This window comes from Cyprinus carpio, chromosome A9 (assembly GCF_018340385.1).
Source record: "Cyprinus carpio isolate SPL01 chromosome A9, ASM1834038v1, whole genome shotgun sequence".
In the NCBI taxonomy this organism is placed as follows: Eukaryota; Metazoa; Chordata; class Actinopteri; order Cypriniformes; family Cyprinidae; genus Cyprinus; species Cyprinus carpio.
Genome location: NC_056580.1, coordinates 16,050,973 through 16,078,795, shown reverse-complemented (window position 1 = coordinate 16,078,795; position 27,823 = coordinate 16,050,973). Strand labels below are relative to the sequence as shown.

The window sequence follows — 27,823 nt, the reverse complement described above, 5'->3', positions numbered from 1 at the left end:
GAGAGTCTCACCGCATTATCCTGTCTTCTAGTCCATTTGTCTTACATGGACAACCAGCCTTTTTGGGGGACTTGAACATGGACAACCAGCCTAAAGATGCAATATTCGAGAAAGTACAGATTTGGAACGACAAACTTCTGTGCAGTGGCTGTAAGTGTTGTCTAATTTTGATCAGAATTCTTTTTCAAATATATCATTTAAGTTTTTATACTGTGCCTCACGATACAATTAATTTATGAAATATGCTTAAAAAACTGCACTTCTACTCCTGTTAGAATGACTTCAAATAGTAGGGCTAAGGGGTGACCTTGAAATTTAGAAATTGTAGGTTGTTCTCTAATTTTGATCTCTATTGTGTGTGGTGTGTGTGTGTGTGTGTGTGTGTTTGGTGTGTGTGTGTGTGTGTGTGCATGTATATATATATATATATATATATATTCCCAATCACAAATGATTTATTTAGCACTTGTCCCTTGTATAATAGTTGCAGCAAACTAGCGCAGGACATTTTGTCTGCTGCTCACAGTTATCACAGTTATGGCCACCATTCACAAAACAAAACTCATCTTGATTTTCTTTATAATCTGGTTTGAATTCAGTGGTTTAAATGTCACAAATGTGCCACCACATTTCCGGAGCTATGACAATAAATGAAAACAAACATTTTGATGTTATATTTCCCATTGAGTTAAAAGTTCAAATGTTTCACATCTTGCATTGCTAGAAATTAGAATGGATTTGTTCAAGTTGAAGAGCGGGGGGCAAACAAACAAAACTCGCAACGGGCACCTAAAAAGGGGGCGCAAAAATAATCATTTTCATAAGTGTACTAAAAATAAATAAATAAATAAACCCACTAAAAAGCATTACCAGCCCATCTGGCTGTTTTCATTTACTTGCCAAAGCCAGTAAGTTACGTACTCACATTTGCTATTGGCAAAGTTGTTAATTTTTTGACCCTGCACACACCATGCCTGGTATGCCAAGCACTCTAGCATATATTAGCCTAATAGGTCATGTTCTGTTGCCCAAGTTACTCCTATCTCCTTTAAAAGAAGTCATAAAAGGCATACTTAAGACAATTATCAGAATACCGGACTTGGATCAAAATGGTCAACACTACTATCAGCTTGTAACATGCGAAAAACAGTAATATATTTAGCAGTCAGACTATGAAGGGGTCGAGACATGTCTCATACTGGGAACCCATGCAGGGTTCTGAGAGCTTGGCATGACACCTAATAAATAGCCAGAGAAAGTCAGCATAGCCTTCTACAACTGACAATAAACACATATACACAGCTTTAGCCATCCTGCCAGCGTGCCTTCTCATTAAAATATATACAAAACATCCTATAGCGCTCCCCATTTTTTCAGCGTTCACAATACTTCAAAAGCTGTTGGTCAAATCACAGGTAGAGAGCACTGACTGCACTTTTATTTCACTGTTCTATTTATTTGAATGATTTTATGTATGTATTTATCTGCTGTCCTGATAAGAAGAGTTTCCCATGAGGAACCTCACAGATGATTCTTGCAGCTGGTGCCCACGGAGTCAGAAACACCTCAAACTGAATTAGTTTCTCACCATCGTGTGATTGTGGATTTTCAGTAATGAACAATCACCTCAGCATCTCTGCTATATCTTGGAGGACCAGCAAGAGACTGGCTACAAACTGAGCAGCCAGTGTCACCTCTTTTCTCTAGCTGCCTTATAATTTGGCACATCTCCTTGGAACCATACTGATATCATCTCGTTTTATTAGTTTGCTGAAGGACGCATGGCACGTGAGGACGCAAGCAACGGTGTACTTGCTGAAATAGGGAAGGGGCACGTTGTTTATAACACAATAGAATACTTTGGTTTCTATTTTCTTACCTAGGTCAGGGGGTATGAATATGGGATTAGTAGGAACTTTGATGGACTTTGGGTTTCCTGCATGTCCATTTAATTTGCATGAGGAATGTGCCTGCATATATGGGGGGAGGGGTTTGGGCTGCAGACCCAAGGCAAACAGGGGGTCCAGTATATTTTTTTTTTTTTTTTGTATTTTTATTAACTGTAATGAGCTTTAGGAGAGACACTCACCAAGATAAAAAAACAAAAGGTGATGTTTTTATAAGAATAAAGACTTCTGTGTTCCTTTCAAAACTACTTTATCCAAAGAATTCACAAAATACAAAGTTAATTATATTTGGTTGATTTGAAATAACAGTTATTTCAAAACAACCAAACTCACTTTAGTTTGTTACTTTATTGTTCTTTTTTTATTTTTGGGGGGTTTCTGCTACATTTTTGTAATTTTTTTTGCCACAAGATAGAACATTGTTTGGATTCAAACCATAGACTGTAAAAAAAGAGAGCGACAACGAATTTCCACTTCAGAAAATTGAAGCCAGAACATCCCAGTATTGCCATTGACGTTATTTTGGAGCCTGTGCAGTAGTGATTGTGAGGTAGAGCCGCAATATCAAAGAAGTCCCACCCAAAAGACCCAATTGCAAGCTCCCAGTCATGACAAACACACCTTGTTTTTAATAGCATCAAATAAACAAATTAAAGCAAACTGTATTAGGGAAAACATAGACTTGAAACATACATCAGTGTTATAAGAATGATGGAAACCATCTTTGGAAACATTTAAGTGTAATTTGACCTTTTTATTTTAGTTTAGCTTACGTCCCATTTGTTAACTTGGAGATGGCAGGGTTTATGACCTGTAGATGCATGTCAGCTACCAGATGTGTGATCAAAATGTTTTGGCTCAGTTTTCAGGATGTGTACTTTTCCTGATTTCAAATGTTTTTCCTATATGAAGCACCAAAGGCACAACCGGTCTGAACATGTGAGAACTGGGACACTTATCAGAATATTTTGTTTTTTTTCTGCAACTTTTTTTTTTTTTTTTTGTGGTAGCTGTGTTTTGGTAGACAAAGTAGAAGATAGCTGATTTTGGGAAAAAAGGGTCAGAGGCAAGATTCCAACCTGTTTTTTCCTACATGAGTACCAAGGCATGACATTTCTGACGCATGTGCCTCATCTCCAAACTCTTTTTTGGGGTTTGCTGAAGGAAAAAGCCCCTTCCCGCAAAAATATATTCTTTTGGGGGAAAAAAAAGGGTCACATGCACGGATTTCCAACGCTGTTTGTCCTAAATGAGAACCAAGGCATGACATCTCTGACAGCAAATGTGCTCTCCTCTCCAAGACTCTTATGTGCTGAACAAGCCCTTCCAGCAAAAAAAACAAAAGACACAAAGCAGTAGGACTGCTCCAATGGCAGAGGCCTGCTATTTATTTGCGTAGAATCAACTGCACTAGAGAGCTTCAAAAAGTAGGAGTTATGAGGAGCCGGCTGTCATGTAAAGATAAAGGGAGTAAAAATGAGAAAACAAAGAAACCTGTGTAAAGAGCAAACAAACTTCACACCTTTGCTTGGCGTGGGATGGTTTCTAGGAAAGGTCCTTTTATATGACAAACATGCGGCTCTCTCAATTAAACCCCACATAAGCCTATTATTCCAGAGAGGAAAATACAAAGGGAGAAAAAACAACCTGAAATGGAAATTAAAAATTACCCCCCCAAAAAAATATATTTATATATTTATGTTTCGATATATTTTTACGATTGGTAGGTATCCAAAAAAAAAACGAACAAAAACACAGCAGTCTTTTTCTAACCGTGATGTCAAAGCCCGAATTAAAATAATACTAGTTCGAATAAGATCAATAATAACTCATCAAAACCACAAACCAAGGAGTCTAAGCTACCTAAGAAGCGTAGCCCTGAGAGTTCTAGTCAGCTTTCTCCAAAAGGGAGTCCAACGCAGCAAAGCCTCAATCCCCCATGGTGTGCGGCTGCAACACACGTTTACAGGAACTTTTTTCTCCTTCATATTAAGTCCAAAAAAACAAACAAGCAAACAAACAAACAAACAAAAAAAAAAACCAATAGTTCCAAGAGTTCAGCAGAACAATGTATTTAAGCCAAAGTACGCTAAAAGCCCCATAATGGTGCTGTGGCCCCCTCGGCAACCTTGTCTCTGATTTCCGAAGCTGATTCAGGGTCTCCACCAACAAAGGTGTCTTGTGCAACAAAACAAAAACGGAAGAGCAAAAAAATGAAAACTCGAATCTAAAAAACGAAAAACACACAGGAGATGTGATCCTCCTAGAGTTTTGTTAGTGAGGCTGTATCCCGGCCTTCCTTCAAGGTCATGCCAGATACTGCGGCATTGCCGTTTTTGGAGTCCCTGAGAGAAAAGAGGGAGATGTGAACGTTAAATCATTACTATGACAGCAAACAAAGATGAAACAACTACTGTACCCACAGATCATGCCAGTCTGTCGATCACCTGTCACAAGAGGTTGGGATCTGATGCCTGGGTGAGTTTGTGTCAGATATCAACAAAAGCCCATGTCCCTTAGCTTGTCTTGTCTCTCTTGTGAGTCCTGGAAGAATGCGAAAAACCTAACACAAACTTATATTCTTGACAATGTACAACGAGTCCTATTTAACTCGAGGACTGGTCTTACTATTAGATACAAATAAACAACACTAAAGAAAATCTTCACAAAAAATGTATTTCCAACTGCCGCACTGTGTTATTTTCTGAAACAGCATTGTAATGCCTGAACAAAACTGTTTAGAGGATTAATAATAAATAAATAAAAAAAAGAGCATCCAAATTAATATTTAGGACAAAATTAAAGATTTCATAAATATTTTTTCCCTTGCCATTTATTTAATAGCACCATTAAATTTAACAAATAATTTTTTTTGTTAGGATTTCATTGTGTATTCTCTCTTTAGGACATTGAATGCCTTAATTCAAACTGAAAACTTAAACTAAACAGACATTTTAAATATATATATTATATAAAATATAATAAAACAAACGATTCATGATTAATATTTAATAATAATTTGACAGGCTTTTACTGTAAATGCTTTTGTGCATGTTTGGACAAACTGAGAGCGCAACAGTTTAAACTGTCCCCACTACACCTCCACAGGACCCACGTGTCCTGAGCTCCTCCACCGTCCTCCCCTCATTCCAGATGAGGTTTAGAGATGCAGAAGGTGGCAGCCAGCTGCAGCTTCACATTGGAGTGACCCTGAAACATAGAAAATGAAAAACATAGAAAAAGAAGCGCATTACACAAAAGCAAAATAACTACCGGCTCCGGCAGACAAGGGGCAAGAGCAAGGGACAGTGATAAGTGGGAAACAAGCAGCAGCACAAGGACACTATTGTACAGACAACAACAACAACAAAAATGTATTGAAAAAAGCTCACAACTGAGAAATCAGATGAGCTAATGACAATGCACTGACCATGTAAATTATTAATTAATTTTGGAGCATGTCGTCCATTGGTCATAATGAGTTCCTTGGCAGTGTTTCCATCAGCAATGTTGGCCAATATGCACAATGTCTGCAAAAGATGACAAAGCATTGTTAAACATCAGCTCTGGAAACTATTAAAATCAATTCTCCTAAACAAATGTTCCGGGTTCCATAGCAGTTATCTGCATGTTTAAGGGAAAAATAAAGATGTTTCTCATGGTATATACATATATATATATATATATATATATATATATATATATATATATATTAAGTAGATATAATATATATTATATAGATATAAACTTAATATAGAAAACAATTTAAGATCAATTTTACATAGGAAATATAGAAAACAATTTTATAACACTATTACTGGTGTTACTGTATTTTTAATCAAATAATTGCAGCCTTGATGGGAATAAGAGACTTCTTTCAAAAAACATTAAACATGTATATGGCACAAAAATACACACAGTTTAATGCACCACAGTGTATCACACTCAAAACATAACTGATTCAGAAGAGAAAGAAAACAGTCAGAAAGAAAAAAAAAAAGCTGATAAGACAAGAGCTAAAGACTTTTTCTATGTCATTTAAGATATGATCAGTTTTACATTCTAAAAAGTATTAACTTGTATTAAACTGGGAACATTCTTTTAACAAAACGCCTGTGGGAATATAAGAGCTGCTTGAGACGTCTTACTAGTCTGATTCTGTAAGACCTAGTGAGCACAATGCTATCTTAGTGTGTTTGAGCAGCTCACCTGCTCTTTGACCTCTATGCTGTGTTTCTCCCTCCAGGATAAGCGTGACCGCTTTCATTATCTGCTTCCCATGTGAGCTCATGACCTGGTCGTATATGCTGCAAAGACAGGGAAAAGGGAAAGACAATTAGTGTGTGTGTGTGTGGTGTTACAGAAAGGCACACACACACACACACACACACACACTCACACAGTGGGTATAGAAAAAGAATCCCCCTCCCTCTCCGCCTCACTCTCATTTAGTTGCTTTGCAGCCTGAAATGAATGAATGCTTCATCCAGCTGTATTTACTCAGTGCAACTTAAACCATCCAAGATATAACACCAACATGTCAGAGAGAAAATAAAATAAAAATAGGACAGAATCACTGAGTTGGAAAAAGGATCACCACCTTGTGTCAGTATTTTGTTGAACCACCTTTTGCTTTAATTACAGTTTTTAGTCTGTTAGAATATGTCTATGTCTCTACTAACTTTGCACATCTAGACTTTGCAATATTTGCCCACTCTTCTTTGCAGACCTGTTGAATTTCAGTTAAATTTAATGGTGAGCGTTTGTGGACTGCAATCTTCAAGTCAATCCACAGATTTTCAGTGGGGTTTAAGTCTGGGCTCTGACTAGGACATGCAAGGAGTCATTTTTAGGAGGGGGGTGATCCTTTTTCCAACTCAGTGATTCTTTTTGCAGTTATTTTTTTCTTGTTTATTGGTGTTATATCTTTCACTTGGATGTTTCAAGTTGTAAATACAGTAAATCCAGCTGGATAAAACAAAAAGCTGTCTTCATTTCAGGCTTCAAAGCAACAAAATGTGATTATTTTAAAGGGGGGTGATTATTTTCTATACATTTTTTCATACATATATACATACATATATATATATATATATATATATATATATATATAGATACATAATATATATATAGATATATATATATATATCCTGACAAGCAGCTATGGAGTTTATTTCTTTTAATATTTTTATTAGATTATTTCTTAGGGATTTCTCTGAGACCTTATATGTCACAGCTGTAAGTCTGGATGTCCTGTAAAGAGCACATTCAGGGCTTTTCAGAGATACCAAATGTTTGGATGTTTCACCATGACCACTCCCTCTTCTTGGTCTTTAAAGATGGCTGACATTAATTTAGTGATCAAATTCAACACCCTTATGGAAGTATAATATTTTGTAATGATCATTTAAATCTGACTAATTTTCCAACATTAAAACTCAGGAAAAAGTTATGGGGTTTCAAATCAAAATATGACTTTCTGTTATGAAACAGGACATCGATTTCATACATGTCCACTGTAGAGGACACCGGGACTAAAAGCATGTTTATTACGCAGTTTGGGAGACACAACAAATGAATAGGGAAAGAAATTAATTTCAATATTCCTAATAAATACTAGATAGTATTATGAAAATCTTGGTAATTATTACTCCCATTACTACACTTCTTTTTTCACTACACGTTGCCCCCAAAAACAAATTAATATGCAAAATTATATACAGTGTATAGATACATTGTACATAATGGGACAACCTGTTTATGGCCATTTTACACACGTTGCATAAAGCAAAATGGTATAACCAATCATTCTGTTATATCTTTCATAACACAGTTGAGAATCATTTTTATACAAAGTTTGGTATAAAAATGGATTGGGGATTTAAAAAAAAAAAAAAAAATGTTTTTGCCTTTTCATGTCTTGTTATTTATTTTAAAAACAGGACTTTTTAAAGTCCTGGTGTCCTCTACAGAGGACATAGCATAACATATTAATAAAATATCACTTTTCAAAAATGTTATTTTTCCATTTTTTTCTAATGCTCTATAAAATGTTGTGATGTGATGTATTTTATATAATAATTCAACTTCTTTTTCTTTCCTTTTGGTAGTCAGGAGGAAATAAATATACATATATATATATACATAATGTGTGTTACCGGCCGGGTGGAGAGCAGGTTTCGAAGTAGCCCCAATGTTTTCATGAGCACATTGGTATCAGGATCAGACAGGAGTCTAAAAAGCTGTTCTGTGCCCAGGGCTCGAACTATCTCCACCTTCACCTTCTGATCTGCCTGGAAGGCCATGTTCTGCACAAACACACATTACAGATTCTGATGACAGAGTGTTTTCATACTGAAACTCTGTTGTGGACCGAAGTCTGTTGGTCTTACCATGAGAGCCCAGATGCCGTTGACCCTTAGAGCTGGACTGTCACTTTGTGTGAGGCTGCATAGTAACTCGATGACCCCAGACTCTAAGATAGGCTGTGAACACACACATCAACAGTCACTTTTTAAAGACCAGCGGCACTGGAAATATCCCTGATATTTTTTTTTTAAAGAAAAATCTTATTCTTCTGTCTTCTGTTAATAATATTACTATATTGCCTGACCGTAGTAGTTTTAAAAGCTTTAAGTTTGAAAGTTTTCAGTTCAATAATAATTATAATAATATTACTTTTACTGAACAACTGAAAGAAATTTAAAATCCTGGCTGTATAATGCTCATAAAGCAACAAAGTGTGTGAACTTTACCTCTTTGCTGGGTGAAAACTCCAGCAGGAGGTTGCATAGTGTTGAAGAGGCCATGACCAGGACCTCATCTGGTGCGTTCTGCAACAACTACCCACAAAAACAAATGTGCATTCAGTTAGGGTTTGATTAGCGTTCAGATTTAACTCAACATCATCTGCATATCATACCTTCATTAGTGGCTTCCATACTGCATGATCATGGAAACTTGTCCTTAGCTGTTGTACAGACCGTGATAAACTGTGCAGACATCTAGAGGAAAGAAATAAATTGAAAACTGAAATGAAAAGAGCAAACCACAACCTTTCATTCTCTCAGTTCTTTCAAAATCCAACTGTTGTGCATTTTCAACAAACACATTTCACATTTAAACAAATATTCAACAGTTTGAAGTCTGTAAGATTTTTAAAAATGTTTTTGAAAGAAGTATGTTTTTTTTGATAAGGATTGATTAGTAATTTGTTTTTTATTTTTGATTTTTTTTATATTTTATTTGTTGTTTATGAGTAATGGTAAAAAAAATCTTAATGACTCCAAACTTTTGCATGGTAGTGTACATGGCAGTTTTAATTCTCTTCATTTTTTTGCCAGTCAATTAAGAGAAAAGGTGTATCATACCTGACTGCTGCTAACCGTACTTTGATACTAGATTCTGATAGGCCACTAACAATCCTGTCCATCATGTTTTCCGTCTCTGTAATCTGTAGTAGGTATCAATGCAGTGAACATTCCAGTCACGCTTTTGACTTTTGTTTTTTTTTTAAACAGAGCACTTGCAATATAATATAATCACCTTTTTCCTGATGTCCTCGTCATTGGAGCCCAGCGAGGCATAGAGTTTAAAGGCTGCTTGCCGCAGCTCATGCGCATGTTTCAAGTCATGGTCCAACTACAGGAAGATAAATGATCAGATAAACTGAGTGTACATTATATCAGAAAAGCAAAAGGTACCTGGTTACACCCACTCTTGAAATCTACATACTTGGCTTTATACAAATAGAACAGAAGTCTCTGGTATGTCTTAATTTAGAAAGCTAATGAAATGCATGCATGTGAACGTGAGTTACCCTCTTAATATCAGTGATGGCGCTGACAGAGCTCGGGTATTTAAAGTAGTCAGCTAACATAGACACGAGGTGATCGGTGACACTTGCAATCCGTTGTAGTTCTATATCCGGCTCCATCAGGTAGGCTAGCGTCTCAGCCCCCTCCACCCTCTCCTCCAGTAACCGCTCTTTACTGCACATCCGCACCAGGCATGGTAAAGTCTGTCCACACACACAGAACTAGTTCCTATGCACTTTCAATGGTGACACTTTTGCATTCATCACATATATGTAGATGTTTTTTGCAGGTACCTTTAGTACAATACAGTTGTCGTCTGTCCTGATGGCTCCTGCTCGACACATGTATGTTAAACTGAGAGGAAAAGAATGCAGGTTTGTAAAAGCTAAGGACAGATTAACCATGCATTTTCACAAATAACCTGCAAGATGAGATTTGCTCACCATTTGGCGGCTGTAAGCTGCATTTCGATGGGTTTGTCCCTTTGCATCATTCTAACAAAAACCTGAGAGAGCTGCTCACCATCTACAAGCACTGAGAAACACATACATATAAACAAAATAGTATTAGATTCAGCAGGCTTAAGCATTATTTTATTAATTGTCTCCATAGACATACAGAAAACCTAAATAAATGTTTTAAGCTTTGAACCAAACCACCAGCTCTTACATAATCACAACATCTGATTCAAAGAAAAAAGGAACATTACAAAAAATGATGAATCAGACTTTATGTCATTTGCTATGAGAAAACTCTGCTAATAATTTTAGGCTCTAACACTACACCATAAACTAATCAAATCAAATGTTTGGCGTCAGTAGGATTTGTGCAAAGGTTTTAAGTCTCTAATGCTCAAAGGCTGCATTTATTTGCTCAAAATACAGTAACAATATTGTGAAATACTGTTACAATTTAAAACAACTGTTTTCTATTCTAATACATTTTTAAATGTAATTTATTCCTGTGATGGCAAAGCTGAATTTTCAGCAGCCATTACTCCAGTGTCATATGATCATTTAAATCATTCTAATATGCTGATTTGGTGCTGAAGAAACACTTATTATTATCAATGTTGAACACTGTTTTGCTGCTTAATATTTTTGTTCTGAATGTAATGTTTTACTTCCAGAAACCCTACTGTTGTGCACTATTCTTTTATTTCACTGAACAGCGTTTCAGATATTACCAAAGATAATGAAAAACTGCAACACAAAAGACAAGTCAAAGATCATCTCTGATGAACGTCGTGCCAGGAGGACAAAAATAAGTGGTGATCAAATGATGGTTGATGGAGGATGAGGGTCGTGCTCACCATTCACCAGTGTCATAGAGACCTGAGCGTTCTCATAGGCCAAAACTGAGAAACACTTCAATGCCTGCATCCGTACCTATGGAGAGAGTTCACAGAACATAATTACTCAGAATACACTGACATGCATAAAAAAAAAAAAAATACAATAATAAATGGAAAAGCCACTCAGTTCCTTTGTGTACCTTAAAGGAGGGAGAGATGAGCAGAGGAGCGATGTTCTGGATGGCACCGTGGTTGAACAACACCGTCTGATGTTCTGGAGTCTAGACACACATATTATTCAATGCATTTTTCAATAGAGACAAAAGAATAGATTACTTTGCCAAGAAGCCTAAACTGTTATACTCCAACCATTTTTAAGTTTGCCGCGTGGCTACAGGTGCATGTGGTCTAATCCCTAATAAGGCTTGGAATAAACCTTGTTTGTGGCAAATCTAATCAGAATTTAGAGGTGGAACCATTTCCTTATAATTCTAAATAAATGCATATTGACTGTGTGATGCAAAGAGCTGTGTGTTACCTTGCAGCAGTGGGCGAAGATTTGCGTGATGTATTCCTGTGTGTGCTGTGACCGACTCAACAGGGACATGAGGTGAGGGATAACAGTGGGGTCCTGGTGCAAATTGAAACATGTTGATCATACTTCTGTTTATGCATGTGCATACGTCATTTCAGAATGTGCAAGTTGTCTTACTGTGTAGAGCAGCTGCACTGGAGTGACTGGACTGATGAAGACAGTTCTTAAACAGCGCAGACATGCCTCGATGAAAATCAGATCAGAACACAAGAGACCTGCAGAAACACAAAACACTGCTCAAAAGATTGGAATCATGAATATATCTTACTGTTTTTGAAAAAATGTATGCTCATCAAGGCTGCATTTATTTGATAGTTAAAACAGTAGTATCAAAGATAGTCTTAGAAAACAGAGCAAGAACCTTGGAGCAGGGCTGGGATGATGTGACAGTCCACCAGGGACTTGATGTTGTTCTCTGTGCCCATTGCCAGACTTCCTAACACGACCGCACATTCAGTCCTCAGCTCCAGACTAGAAGAGCTCTGCTGGAGAAGATACAGAAGTCTACACACACACACACACACACACACAAGTACATCCTCATCAGCAGTGATTAGCACGTAAAACAGAGAACAGAGAAAAATGATTTTACTTTAAGGTAAGAGAGTGTCTTGTTTATTTCCATGTTTAAATATGACTTTGAATCCCGGATTTTTTATATAATCTCAGACTTTTGGACTTCCCTGTCATTTTCCAGCTATATTGGCCCAGCCCAGACAACTGGATAGATTAGCTATGATTTTTCAACCTTACTTCCTGTGTCAAAACTTATTGCAGTTATATTGGTGGAAAAAGGGTAAAGTGGTTGGACATACCTTGGCACGGCTCCCAGCACAATCAGGTTGGCCTTCTGTCTGTTGTTTCCAATGACAGCGTTCTTCATGTCACTGTCAATAAAGGTTCAATCACTTAAAACTTGTGCATAACATACATTTTCTATGGCACAGAAACAGATCAACAGAAGAACCCAATAAATAATTTTGAGGGTGCTATTGGTTAGATAAACAACAAGCTGGGTAAAAAAAAGAAAAGAAGAAGCTGTTTAGTGGTTGTTGACTTAAAAAAAAAAAAAAAAAATTAAACTACCGTTCAACAGTTTGGGGTCAGTAAAATTTTTTTTTAAAGAAGTTTTATTCTGCAAAGACACATTAAAATAATCAAAAGTGACAGTAAAAACTTTCACACAATTACAAAAGTATTGTATCTGAAATAAATTCTGTTCTACTGAACTTTGTATTCATTAAAGAATGCTGAAAAAAAAATGTATCATGGTTTACACAAAAATATTTAAGCGACACAACTGTTTTAAACATTGATAACAATTAGAAATGTTTCTTGAGCACCAAATCAGCATATTAGAATGATTTTGTAGGATTATGTGAACTGAAGACTGGAGTAATGACTGCTGAAAAATTCAGCTTTTTCATTACAGAAATTAATAAATAGAAGTCGTTATTTTAAGTTGTAACAATGCTTCACTAATGCTTCAATAACGCTTTTACTGTATTTTGATCAAATAAATGCAGTTTTGGTGAGCATAAGAAACTTCTTTAAAAATTCTTTAAAAAAAAAAAATGCTCATTATTTTTTCCAGTCTAAGTAGCCCTTCGGTATGAGACAAACATTTTTTAGAAGTAAAAATGTTATAATTAGTATTTCAATTAATATGGAAACTACATGTACAATAAAAAAAGAAAAAAAAAAAAGAATTAACAGTATGTTGTTTAAAACAGACACTGGTGAACTTGTAAGTGTACATTTGAATGAGCAGAGGATTACAGAGGCTGATAATGAGAGCAAATAGTAACAGCCTCCTAGCAGACTCATCTCATGACTCATTAGCTGAATGCATGTACAGCACACACAGGTAATGTAGCGAGATTCTGCTGATTAACGTCAAAATGGACGTGAAGATTTTATATTTCTTTTTCTCTTTTAGAAAGCTTTTTGCACTTAAATGAAAGACAATGCATGTGCAATTGTAACTGATGATGCTATTCTTCAACAACAGTACCCAAAATATTTGCAAATGTTTCCATAATCACAATGTACTCATTCAACATTCAAGTCAAATCAGAATGATGTTAAGAGTAGAGTGCACATGAACGGCAGAACAAAATAATAACAGACACACAGAGCATCAATTACAAACATCATTTGCTCTTTATTTTGTTGCATTATCACTAAAAAGCTTTCTGTCTTCTTTGTCAGGAAATGAAAAAAGGAGAAAGAAATATGAAACTGTCCAGTGTTGTTATTGTTAACAGAAAAATAATCTAAAACTACTAAAAAAAAAAAAATTAAAATAACTGAATGTGCAATAACATGTAATAGCATAACAGTGGGAATTAAAGCGTAACTTACATTGTTTTATTAAATTATGATCACATTAAATACAAATTCAGTAGTATTAAAAATATTTTATTTTAAATATTTTATATAAAAAAAAAATTTTCATGCCATTTATTTTTATTTTTTCCTTCTTGTGCGGGCGGCACATGCCACCCCCGGCAAGATGCCGCCCTAGACGGTTACACATGCCGCCCATACCTAAATCCGCCACGGTCCAAAACCACAACAATTTTATAAATAAAACTGTTTATACCTAAATCCGCCACGGTCCAAATTTTTTTTTTTTTTTTTTTTTTAGGCGAGAATGTAGTTGTTTAGACTTCCAATATGTGGTTTGTTAATAAAGATAACGCATATTTGAAAATTTGCTTTGACGTTTTCGGAGTTGTGAGCTCCAGGGCGTCAGCCCGCCGAGAGCAGCCTCACCTCAACCAGTTCTTCTGGAATTTGCCGCTTGCTCTGATGTCTCTATAGTGGTTAAACATGGGATATAATTCGTTTTGGGTTGATCTAACAGGTTGGCTGAGTGCAAAATATCATAACGTTATATTTTGTGTAACTTCAATGCTGTATAATAGAGCGCTGCCTTTGTACTTTCGACTGAATTGCTTAGCAACTTTTATGATGGCTGTTGTTGCTTATTAAATAGTAATTATTCAATAAATAATATTTCATATAAATAATCGTGTTCAGGGGCGAATTTAGTGAATCGGTGGTCCCAGGCAAAATATAGGAATCGGGTCCTAAACATTTGCACACATTTACCTAGATCAGACTTGAGGTTCTTTTTTTTGTTGTGATGCTTGCTGATGCACAATGGTGCCCCACAGTTGTGTCCAACATTTCTACATTTTTCATGCACGTTATAAGTGACGTTTTCAAATTAGTAATGGAGGCTTGGGCTCAGCTGTTAAACTGTCAGACTGAGATTTGACTCCGTTCTGGAAGGAAGTAGTTCTGCATACAAAATGTGTGTGTGTGTGTGTGTGTGTGTGTGTGTGTGTGTGTGTGTGTGTGTGTGTGTGTTTTTTAAGACACTCTGTTGTTGTTTCTTATTTACACACTTGTGCTGATTTGGATTTGGATACAGCAATAATGATGGCAGAAACAAATTAGAATTTGTCATAATTCTTAAAGCCCCCAACTCAGAAAGAAAACAGCATTTCCTACTGATTATAACAACAGTATTAATTTTGCATCTCTGTGAGTTCATCTTGCTGAAATGATTTTGACATGACTTTAAATCAGGATAAAAACAAAAAACGTATTGTGTTAGTTGATGCCTGCTATGATGGAGGATCTATATCTGTGGAAAAGTATGGCTGTGGCAGTCGGAAAACATCAAGCTAACAGTAACCAGAGCTGAAGCGCTGAGTTAAAAATAAAAATGAAGAGACCTGAGCAGCATCTACCCAGATACCCTCACATAAACACAGATACACCTCACAGCATCTTACATGACAAACAAAAAATAATCTATTGTACATATGCTAAGAACTAAACCTCCTGTAGTGAAAGCCTCATCTTTAGCACTCAGAAAATTCAGCATGGTGAACTATACCACAGAGCAGAGCGCTCACGCACAAGGAAGGACACGTGGTTGTTTACTCACATGACTCCCTGCAGCACGTTCTGTGGGTCGGGGTCAAATAGCCGGTCAACATAATGGCGACTCGTGGCTGTGACTTCCTGCATAGTGACAAATGACAGCACAAAGATGATTCAGCAAACTCATGTCATCCGAGGCATCACAACACCCTCAGTCACGTCTCATAGCCCTCTCCCTGGCTCACAATACTTTGGTCTGTTTACCCTTACAGTTGCCAGCTGTTGGTGGAAGTCTCTAGAAGGAGATTTCTCATCTCCTCAAACACTGCAGCTCAGCTGCACAGGCAGAGGTGGCAATTTCAGGCCAGAGAAAAGTGGGAATGATGGTCACCCCAAACATACTAAAGCATATATGCAAACAGTTGGAACTGCTAGAAATGTCACTTCATGCTACAAAACATCAGATCCACACATGAACTCTACAATTTTATAACATAATGTCACATAATGGTATTTCGCTGTACCAACCTAAGCTGTTCTGGAACAAATGAGTTTCTAACAGACTTTAACAAGGCATTTGAATGATTTGGGATAATTATTAAATTACAGTATTCCATCTCTCTATGATTACCCAGCCCTAAAGAATTATTCAGCAGTCAGTTTAGACATCATTACACGGATAAAGAATCAAGTTGAAATTCTTGCAATGTGACTAATTAGCATTTATTTGACATATAGAAATAAGATCTCTATGGAATCCAGTGATAAACTTGTCTTGTTTCATTGGTTATTCTCACTATCATGCAATTAATATACTAACAGATACAAACTTATAGATAAGCATATGTAGTATATATATATAATAAAAAAAAACCTTTGAAACATCCTTACATCTTAGTCATCATGTTCTGTTTGGGATCTAAAAGACTTTCAAGACCCAAAATTCTTGCAATGTGACTAATTAGCATTTATTGTAATGTATTTCAAGACCCTTTTGGGCTGTTGGTAAAAATTTCTGTCTGGACACTTTAGATCAGTCGTGGGCCCTGTGTCTAAACTGGTTGCTCGTTGACGGTAACATTGCTCAAAAAGTTGCCCTGTGTATCATCAGCCTTGCAGTTCAAAACCCACACTTAATATTTAATTCATTTTAAGAAAGAGCATCACGATTTTACAAACACTTATACTAAACAAAATATCGTACTGATTAAAAAATGACTTCTGTTTCGAGCCTCAAAAACCTCTTTAAAATAAATGTGATGATCCAATTGACTTTAGACAGAAACAGCGTTAATATATGGGATATCAATTAACTTTTCTGAAAAGAGCATATCATACATCAAAGTGTTAAAGGTTTAACAATATCACTCTACTGGATTGAATAGATCAGAAGATCACATTTAAAGTATTTGAAGGGAAGATAATTAACAGAACATGAAGGCTAAATTCTGAATGATGAGCATCGTGTTAATGTATTTTTTACTAGACTACCACTTTAATACTACGAGAACACTGGGAGAGATTCGGTTGGTAATCATCCAGTAACATGCTCTTACCATCAGAGTACACACCATCATCTGACACCTGTGCTCCACCACAGTGAGGGCAGATCAACATGTGTCAAAACACACAGGACAGAACTACAGAGCTGTCAAAAGGGGGGCGTTACCACCACATTAGCCCATCAGATCATCATTTAACCGAACATCAGAGAATATCAAGCAGGTTTGATTTTATTTTTGGAGCTCCAGCTCTAAATATAGACTGGAAACTAAATATAACTTTGATTTGACAGCTCTGAGCACCTCCAGATCTAATGTTAGCCACATAAACACACAGCCAGCCATCAAAAACCGCATCGCTTAATTTAAGAGCAATCGCTAAAGTCTATCTAATGTGTCTAGTGTATATCTGAGTGATCCTGGAGTGAAAATGTGAGGTTTTAATGGGTATAATCAAAGAGACTCACAGATAACACGCTGATGCGTAAAGGGGCCTCCAGCAGGCACGCCATCATTCACTCAGCGGAACATTCGCAGCGGCACTTTCCACACAAACACAGCTCAATCAGCGGAGTATTTACATCAGCACTTTCTCCACAAGCTATATTCAGCAGAACATGCAGAGCGGCACTTTCCACACCACCTAATCCCTATTTAATTATTATGATTTGCTTGTATATGTTTTTTTTTTTTTTTAACTAAAATTAATTAAATTAAATGTAAATCGGAAAAGCAATGTATAATTTAAATAATAATACATTCAATTCAATTTAATTAAATTAAAATTATCTTCAAGAATCGGCTAAAAAAACACATCTCTTCCATCTTTTTTTGACCCTCTAACTCTAGCACTCTCTATTCTAATTTCATTCTAATAATAATAATAATAATAATAATAATGTCCCTTTTAGACAGATTCATTCACTGCTTTCTTAAAATAAAACACACTAGCTTTTCTAATCTTTTTGCATTCTACCTATCTGTTTTCTTTTTATAATATAATATAATATATGAAGACATCGTTTGTTTATTAATTATAATGGATTTGACTGATTCTCCCCGAATATCGCTAAGAAAAATAACATGCACCACGTGACAAAGCGTACTGATCGTGTGTTCGACCTGAAGCGCGCTGAACAGACATAAAAGTACCTTGAGAGTGATTAAACAGCAGAGGTCATGCTTTCGAATAGCTCTCGCGGTACTTTGATGTCAGAGACCGATCGGTCTGCGCAGCGCCGCCTCAAACTGGTATTTCAGTTTCAAATTCTGAGATCTTTGATTCTTCTTCATTATTTGCCAAAATACATACAACGAAATTGTATTGGTATGAATAATAATACAAATAAATGAACAGTATAAACAGTAGAAACAGTAGAAAATTGTTTTGCATAAAAAATAAAAAAATGTCCAAAAAGACTTTTGGTCAGTTCTTTCAGTTGTTTTAGTTCATTCTTATGCAAACAAAATCCTGCTAAATTTTGCATATAACACATTATATACATTCCATGTACTATTAACGTACACACCGAATGCTGATCAAATATGATGATGATGATAATAATGATTATTATTATTATTATTATTATTATTATTATTATTATTATTATTATTATAAAACGAAGAACGAATATAAATTACAGAAAGTGCGGATGAAGAATAAGAATAGATTCCGTGCACTGGTCACATGACCGTTCTGCGCATGTGCAGAGGAGGGTGTGCGTGCAGAGAGGCAAAAGGGCTGCTGGAAGAATTGTCAAAGAGGTAACGGTTTGATCATCTGTGCGATGGGTAACGCGATTTGTCGTCTTTGAGCGTAAGTCTGTGGATCAGAGATACAAGGATGAAGGTGGCAGTAGAAGGTTGTTGTCACGGAGAGCTGGATAAGATCTACGAGAGCATCAGTTACCTGGAGAATAAAGAAGATGTGAAGGTGGATCTGCTGCTGTGCTGCGGAGACTTCCAGGCTGTCAGAAATGAAGGAGACATGAAGTGCATGGCGGTGCCTGCCAAATACAGACACATGCAAACTTTCTACAAGTAAGGAAACACCTGGTATTATTCATTAGACAGATATCTAATTGAATAATTGAATGAGAGTAATTTACTGCACCACAGAGATAGAATATACACAGTGATTGCATATTTATTTGTAAATGATTTGAAGCCAAATATTTTCGAGTGGATTTTAAGTAAACATTGCGTATTGGTCGACCATCGTTTCTCAAGTCATTCGGTTTTCCCAAGGTACTACTCTGGAGAGAAAAAGGCTCCTGTCCTCACAATTTTCATTGGCGGTAACCATGAGGCATCAAACCATCTGCAGGAGCTTCCATACGGAGGCTGGGTGGCCCCCAACATCTATTACCTGGGTGAGATCTTTGGTGCATACTCACAAATGCAAACTTTATTACTTTAAAGAGGACATCGGATGCAAAATTCACTTGTACATGGTGTTTGCATATAATGTGCCTTAGCAGTGTGTGGACACAACCACACTACAATGATAAAAATCCATTCAATATATATACTTTTTTAAATCCCCCCAAAAACCCAAAGAGTCTCAATTATCAAGCTGTTTTGATTTTCTGAACAGTATGATGTCATACCGCTCAGGCCCCGCCCAATGCCGCTGATGGACTGTACCGTATTAACATATGTCTGCCCTCAGCCAGCTGTATGTGTGCGCCATTCTCTCCACGCTCAAGAAGCTGTAGCCACAACAGCAATGAGGTGTTTTGTAGTTGTATGTAAAAGTGAATATAAGAGTCTTCATTTTCTCCCGACATCAGAGCCACTGAAGACGCAGTGGATTAACGTTAGTTTTGTTTTTAATGGTAAATGCACCACCGAATACACCTAAACCTGTCTGCGCAAATCATTTTACTCCACACTGCTTTTATAACAATGTCTTGACAATTCAAGGCAGGTTTTGCTAAACTCTGCTCTGTGTGTTTGCTGCATAAAACCATCAGTGGATTTTCACGTTGGTCTGAACGAAAACAGCAGACAGGCTGATTGAAAATGCAAATTCAATCTCTGGTGCTTTTGGAATGGTAGAAATATCGGTTTCCCTGGTAACAGCTGTAAACAAAGCAGCGCTGCGCTCACAAGCGCTAACGTTACTTTACCAGATTAGGAAAGATGAAATGAAAATGACATGGAAGCTTTTCTGAAGCTAGTCGGTCCCCTTCAAAGATACATTCATATAAAACACCTGTGCCGTCTTTTGGAAAATCAGGTGAGCAGAGTTCATTAGGATTTAAAGAGACATGAGTTGCATCCCAAATCGCATACTTATGCACTATTCTATGACATTTTGTAGTATAAATAGTGTGAATAGTGCATTCAAACTGAAAATTCCCCCCAAAATAGTGCACTTTAAACACCCGGATGATGCACTTAAATAACCGCGTAACCGAAAGTGTGGAGTGTTGGAGACTTCATGCACTCAACTGTCGCAGCTTTAATTACGTAACGAAGGGGGAGGGGCTTTCAGACACCGATTATAAATGACAAAATAACCTTATAAAATTCATACACTGCATGGTTGAGTACATAGCGCATAAGTGTATAGTGTATAGTGCGTCATTTGGGATGCAGCTATGCTCTGAAACTTTTTTTTTTTTTTTTTTAATAGGCACAAAACTCAAGTACAAACCTTACCTGCATATTTTAACAATTGAACACAGTATTAGTGTTGATACAGCAATTATAAAGAAAAAAAATGATAATGTAAATAAAAAAAAAAACTGATTTAAACACGAGAATAAGTAAAGGAAAAAGAACGGTGAAGGTCTTATTCTATTAACAAAAACAAGTTCAAAGCATGCAAGAGTTTCTTGGCGTTTATGTCCATCATATAATGAAGAGACTTCACAAATATCTTCAGTTCATTCTTCCAGCCGCAGAAATGGGGTTTAACCTTTAAAAACTTATATTTATGAATAAAGTCTAAGTTTTTATCCTTTAACAATACTCCAATTTTAATTGAGACCACAGTCAAAGGGTGTATGTGTAATATTCTTGCTCTTCTGTAAAGCACTTTGGTCAGCCTGGAGGCTGTTGTAAATGCGCTATACAAATAAAATTGAAATTGTATTGACATAATAAAGCCAGTTTTGAAATTCAAACCAAAGATCCTTTACAAGTTCACATTGGAAAACATCTACAGTTTCAATGTCTTTCTCACAGAACCTGCATGAATTGTTCTCCCAATTAAATCTTTCATATAGGAAGTTCTTAGATGGATAGGAGTCATTTAGGATTTTAAATGTCACTTCTTTGGCCTTAGGAAGGATCGGATAAGCTAAATATTGCTTCCTTATTTTCATTGCCTCTTTTTCAGTGAATTCTTGAAGAACATATTTTCTTTTCAGTTGACTGAGGAATTACATGCTCCGAAACGGGTCGTTGTGAACAGATCTATTTTTGACAAGATAAAAAGGGTGTTGTTTTACACAACCACAGAGGAATTTTGACCAAAGTATGTTGCAGACATTTCATGAAGACCTTAAAGAATCATACCAACTTGTGGAAAATGGGCATTTGATGTCCCCTTTAATATGTAATAAGATTAATAAAAGTAGTACTAAATTTGTGTTCTAATGTTGTATGCTGGTTTTCTTAATAGCACTTGGCTTAAATAGCAGTTCTCAATGGATTTGTTGTTCCTCATTCCTCAGGTTATGCTGGCGTTGTACGCTTTAAAGGTGTACGGATTGGCGGTCTTTCAGGAATATTCAAATCCCACGATTACAAGAAAGGTAAGTTTTAACAATTCCAAATCAGTTGTGTTATAAGACACAAATATGACATTTCTAAACTTGTTTTTTTTTTTTCAGGACACTTTGAGTTCCCGCCCTACGGCCCAGAAACCTTGCGCAGTGTGTACCACATAAGAAACATTGATGTCTTCAAACTTAAACAGGTAAATCTTTATGTGACATCCTTAAATTTAAATTTTAAAAATATATATTTCACATGCACCTAGAGCAGTGGTGCCCAGACTCAGTCCTGGAGGGCTGGTGTCCTGAAGAGTTTAGCTCCAACCCCAATTAGACACACCTGAACCAGCTAATGAAGCTCTTACTAGGCATACTATAAACTTAAAGGGAGGTGTGTTGAGGCAAGTTGGAGCTAAACTCTGCAGGACACCGGCCCTTCAGGACTGAGTTTGGGCACCCCCGATCTAGAGTGAAGATGTTTCTAGGTATAAATAAGTTTAATTAATAAAAATATATAAATAATATTTTGCTGTCCATGTATAATTTCTAACCTAACTCTTCTAGATCAAGATGCCCATAGACATCTTCATGACACACGATTGGCCACGAGGCATTTATCACTATGGCAACACAAACCAGCTTCTCCGCCAGAAGAAGTTCCTCAGACAGGAAGTGGAGAGCGGTACCTTGGGCAGCCCTGCTGCTGCAGATCTTCTAGACCACCTGCAGCCCACCTACTGGTTTTCAGCTCACCTGCACGTGAAGTTTGCTGCAATGATGCAGCACGAGGTGGGTCCTCATGGATATATATTTATTTATTTATTTATTAACATATCTTTATTGCGAGGATTAACCCCTTGAGATGAAACATCTTGTTTTCGAGGGGGTCCTCCTAAATCGAACGCTTTTCATATATATGAAAATATGGAGAGATAAATCTATTTACCAACATAATCTTTTGAAATATTTGTAATATATTTGTATGCATTTCATATCTTTTTAGTATGTTCTATATAAGATTGTGTTGGTAAATAGGTTTTTTATATATATATATATATATATATATATATATATATATATATATATATATATATATATATATATATATATATATCTCTATAATTATGACTCAAAAATTCAACATGGCTTATGAAAGAGCTTTTAGAATATCTGTATTTTATTCTTTCAATATCTCTCTTGCTGTTACATGCTATAGATGTGAAATGTGTGAAACACTAAGAATAAGATGTAGATACCACAGTTTATTATTCATCACAAAGTAAATAAACTATTTTTCATAACAGGCTAAGAATAATGCTGCCCCAAAGATCACCAAGTTTCTCTCACTTGACAAGTGTCTTCCACATAGAGACTTTCTTCAGGTATTGATTCTGTTGTTTCCATTAACGAGCATGTTTCATGCTCTTCCAGTAGTAACCACTTTAGATCTAGTCTTTGTGAGTGCGTGAATGAATGTTTTGATATTGCAGATTGTGGAGGTAGCAGACAGACCGGGCTCCTCTGAGCACCTTGAGTATGATCCAGAATGGCTGGCCATCTTAAAAGCGACAGACAACCTTCAGAAACCATCCTGCAATTTCTGGAACCCCCCACAAGACAATGGACTACACCCCCGGTATAGACTACATTATAATGACTGCATTTACTTGAGCAGCATTTTCTGATTGCTTGCTAACACTTTGTGTATTCCCAATAAATTCTGTTCTATAACTGTGGGAATTCTGGGTCCCGTTGCATAAACATAGCTACTATGTTAAGATTGAGTTAAAAAAATAGTTTGACCAGCGATCAGTTAGCCAAGTCTTTCTTTCTTTTTGGTTTCCAATTAGACCATTTTTTCATGTAACTGACTTGAAAAGTTATGACCATTCTTGAAGAAAAATATTAAATAACTAACTTTTAGGACTAGACTAGAATTTTAGGACTAGTATTTTTGAGGAAACCGTGATAGATAGATAGATAGATAGATAGATATATTTTTTTAGGATTCTTTGATGAATAGAAAGTTCAAGTGAACAGCATTGATTTGAAATATTAATATTTTTTTGATGAATAAAATTTTTTTTTCTCTTAAAAAAAAAAATAAATAAAAAATCCTACTGACCCCAAACTTTTGCACATTAATATCAGACTTAATATAGGCATACATAATCTTGAGAAATTGGCTTAACTGGTTCATAACAGTCAGGTTAAGACATTTACATTACATGCATACATAACCGTAATAAGACCAAATTCTAGTATTAATCGGATTATTGTGCACATAAATGCAGTCAATGTCTTGCACACAAACTAATTTCTATGTCTTAAGTATTTAGCCATCCTGTTCCTCTGCTTCTTTCAGGTGGGATTTCAGTGCATCAGAGGAAGCTATGATGGAAGTCGTGAGTGATTTGAGCGGTGACCTTTGCATCCCTGAAAATTTCAGCCTGACGGTGCCCGCCTATGACCCCAGCCGCCCTCAACCCAATGCCCACCCGGCCTACTCCACCAACCCCCAAACCACAGAGTTGTGTGCCACCCTCAGCTTGACAGACATCTACATCCTGGCTGGGCAGAGTGGGCAGGCTTATGGAAAGGAGGGTACCACAGGTGCGACTGAAGAAGAGGAGGACGAGGACAGCACAGGGAGCGTAGATGAACCCAGCGAGTACCCCCCCACCGACACCCTCCGGCCTCTCCAGCTCCTACAACCCTGATGAAATCACCATCGAGGATGAATGGGAGGAGGTAGAGGATGAGGGAGTAGAATGTGCCGAGGTGAAAGGGACAGACGCAGTGGTTCCAGAAGGGCAGGTGGGGAGCCAGGACAGCGATAGAGACAGCAGTCCCCAACGAGAGACGGCTAATAGACTGATCTTACCGCCCCCGTGTACCGCACCAGAATCAGAGGCTCCACTACGCTCCTTGCGGCCTCTTTCTCTTCCCCCTCCTTCAGCATCCCTCTCTCAGGGCAGCTCAGAAGAGGAGGAGGGCTTCACATCAGCCAGGGTCCCCAAACGCACCAGCGGGGAGACGACACAGGGGTTAGCAAGTCACACGGGCGGCACACCTCAGATCAAACGGAGAAACCAGAGTATCTACACAGCAGTAGAGGATGAGGAGAGTGAGGGCTAGATAAATGCAATTGTTTTTTGATCAGCTAATTACTACCAAGTATGATCTGCCAGATAGTTTGCTGTCTCTTTTTGAGTCTGAAGAGTTGAACGGGTTACTGGACCTGCTTGGTAACTACTATTTTAAAGAACAGGATTTTTTTGTTGTTTATGAGTGTGAGGAGTTAAAGAAAAACTATTTTCAGAAATGTCAAGGTTTTGAACAATTTCTTTTTTTTTTTTCATGTGTATAAAGTAACACCACAACCGTGAACTTTTATCTTGTATTTGTCATTTATTTTCCTTTGTGATGAGTTTTAATGATCTGTTCATTTCTATATTTTTAGCCAAATATATGACATCACACTCAGTAGTTTACTCTGTCTTGGCTGTTGTTTTATTAGGTTTGTGGTGATTGATTTGGCTTTACCATTTTATTGTAAATGCATCAAAGTCTAAATAATTTATGATCCCTAATGTCTTTTTTTGTTGTTGTTGTATATTCTTTCTGTCTTTCATAAAAAGGCAATAACTTGCCTCATGCCTGCAGCAACTTTCCCTTTTGGCTAATGACCAGTTTCACTGAGCTGTTGACATTGTCCTGGTTACCTCAACAAAAAGCAAATATTTTTCCATTATGTTTTGAATAATTGCAGAAAATTAGCTCTGTGACCAACAAAAGTTTGATACACATTCATAAAGATAATCTGTAGTCTGTAGTCCCAATTAGCCGCTTTTAGTAGCACCCATCCTTTTCAAGACATGAAGAAATAACAAGGAGTAGTAGAAACTTCTTAATGACTTTTTTGAAGTTGGTTGTTTGACCTGGAATGCCCTTCCGGTTATATTCAAATAGGTGGAGGGGGAAATTCCAAAGTTCTGAGTGTGGAATGCAGCACTGTATACCCTAGAGAGCTACATGTAACTACACTGAACAAAATTATAAACACAACACTTTTTGTTTTTGCCCTCATTTTTTCATGAGCTGAACTCAAAGTGTTCAAAATCTGTCTAAATCTGTGTTAGTGAGCACTTCTCCTTTGCCGAGATAATCCATCCACCTCACAGGTGTGGCATATCAAGATGCTGATTAGACAGCATGATTATTGCACTGATGTGCCCTAGGCTGGCCACAATAAAAGGCCACTCTAAAACATGCAGTTTTATCACACAGCACAATGCCACAAGTTTTGAGGGAGTGTGCAATTGGCATGCTGACTGCAGGAATGTCCACCAGAGTTGTTGCCCATGAATTGAATGTTCATTTTCTCTACCATAAAGCTGTCTTTGGAGAGGTGTTCTCTTCATGGCTGAACCTTGGTTTGCACTGTACAGGGCAGATGGCAGACAGCGTGTATGGCGTCGTGTAGGTGAGCACTTTGCTTGATGTCAGTGTTGTGGATTGTGTGGATCTGTACACAATTACTGGAACCTGAAAACATCCCAGTTCTTGCATGGCCAGCATTCTCACCGGACATGTCACCCACTGAGTATGTTTGGGATGCTCTGGATCGGCGTATATGACAGCGTATTCCAGTTCCTGACAATATCCAGCAACTTCTCACAGCCATTGAAGAGGAGTGGACCAACATTCCACAGGCCACAATCAATAACCGGATCAACTCTATGTGAAGGAGATGTGTTGCACTGCGTGAGGCAAATGGTGGTCACACCAGATACTGACTGGTTTTCGGACCAATACAGTAAAACTGGACATTTTAGAGTGGCCTTTTATTGTGGCCAGCCTAAGGTACACCTGTGCAATAATCATGCTGTCTAATCAGCATCTTGATATGCCACACCTGTGAGGTGGAAGGATTATCTCGGCAAAGGAGAAGTGCTCCCTAACAAAGATTTAGACCGATTTGTGAACAATAGTTGAGAGAAATAGGCCTTTTGTGTACATAGAAAAAGTCTTAAATCTTTGAGTTCAGCTCATGAAAAATGGGGGCAAAAACAAATGCTACTGGCATTTAGTTTAGACACTTTAAGAGTAAATATTACAGTGACATTGTTGAATGCTTCTTCCTCATAAATGGACTGTTAGCAGAGATTTAGATCAAGGCTAGTTAAAAAACCACAGAAGCTAAAGCCACATTTCACTCATAGCAGAACAGTACAGCTTTATTTAACATTTCAGTTCACAAAGGTGTAACAGGAGATCAGATCTATTCCACAAAAAAAGGTGGGACCTGAAGACACGTTGACAAATGACTTTCTAGCTGTGGGACACCATATTATGATACCCTAATTCATTCCCTAAATGACCGCACAAATGTATTGGTAACCCATTCAATTACTGACTAAAATCAAATTTAAATAAAACTCATTTTTATACACATCAACAAACAGCATCCATAAAACAAAACTTCACAAATGACTCGTTACTAACACGCTCAACTAATTATTCTTACAGGTTATTGCCTGTACACTTCGGGCCACCGTCTCGAAACGCTACTTTCGGCAGTCCTGATGACCTCAAACAAGCCCAAAACAAAGAACACGGAAAAAACGAGAGTAGGCACTTCTGTTTTTTTTTCCACTTTTTCAGGGGCTTTGTGGACCAAAATTTCCCTTGCTTGCTATTTGCCGCCTGGCACATCGCACAACAACGGTTGCTAAATCATTCATGTTGTTGATTTGTGGGGTGCTTGAATATTTTTGTTGCTTTTTTAATAACACATACTGAGAGACTGGCCCAGTATTGCATGACTTCCTAGTCCAGAAGAATCAATGTGCGTTATTCTGCAATTACTTGAAGCGAAATGGTTTACGATCATCTGGTTTCTGCCAATATGCTGTAAATGATTTGTCGATTGTTTCTTAAACAGTAGTTTACACAAAGCAACGAGAAACATAGAGAAGGCATCGTAGAGCTCGCTGTTGTTTTGTGAACTTCAACACTGAACTTCAAGATCAATGTGGTTGGGAGAAGGAAATGGAAAAGGGAAGACAACATTGGTGT

At 37.1% G+C, this 27,823-nt stretch overlaps 2 protein-coding genes across 2 annotated transcripts; one reads left to right on the top strand and one right to left on the bottom strand.

The window, feature by feature from the left end:
* Positions 1–8,017: 8,017 nt before the first annotated feature.
* On the bottom strand, positions 8,018–17,563 carry LOC122146195 (armadillo repeat-containing protein 8-like). Its single transcript, XM_042764447.1, has 17 exons — positions 17,483–17,563; positions 15,578–15,654; positions 12,429–12,500; positions 11,975–12,117; positions 11,731–11,828; positions 11,557–11,649; positions 11,219–11,299; positions 11,037–11,112; positions 10,168–10,258; positions 10,018–10,078; positions 9,727–9,927; positions 9,453–9,548; positions 9,278–9,360; positions 8,830–8,911; positions 8,663–8,749; positions 8,300–8,392; positions 8,018–8,215 (listed from the first exon to the last, which is right to left on the bottom strand). Exons 1-17 carry the CDS (start codon positions 17,528–17,530, stop codon positions 8,018–8,020), a joined length of 1,680 nt encoding a protein of 559 aa, XP_042620381.1. The 5' UTR covers positions 17,531–17,563.
* A 1,129-nt stretch (positions 17,564–18,692) lies between these two features.
* Positions 18,693–25,395, top strand: LOC109065412 (lariat debranching enzyme-like). Its single transcript, XM_019082389.2, is given in 9 exon segments — positions 18,693–19,055; positions 19,263–19,387; positions 21,701–21,781; positions 21,860–21,945; positions 22,307–22,531; positions 23,047–23,124; positions 23,233–23,378; positions 24,108–24,432; positions 24,434–25,395. Coding segments are annotated over 9 exon segments (1,710 nt in total). The 5' UTR covers positions 18,693–18,858; the 3' UTR covers positions 24,881–25,395.
* Positions 25,396–27,823: the final 2,428 nt, after the last annotated feature.

Bases quoted from the DNA above. Each gene is read 5' to 3' on its own strand.
- LOC122146195 (XM_042764447.1), bottom strand. From the start codon at position 17,530: ATGATGGCGTGCCTGCTGGAGGCCCCTTTACGCATCAGCGTGTTATCT. The intron at 9,928-10,017 runs GTACCTGCAAAA...GTGTGTGGACAG, and splicing joins ACAACTGTATTGTACTAAAG to ACTTTACCATGCCTGGTGCG. The intron at 9,549-9,726 runs GTAACTCACGTT...ATCTTCCTGTAG, and splicing joins CCATCACTGATATTAAGAGG to TTGGACCATGACTTGAAACA.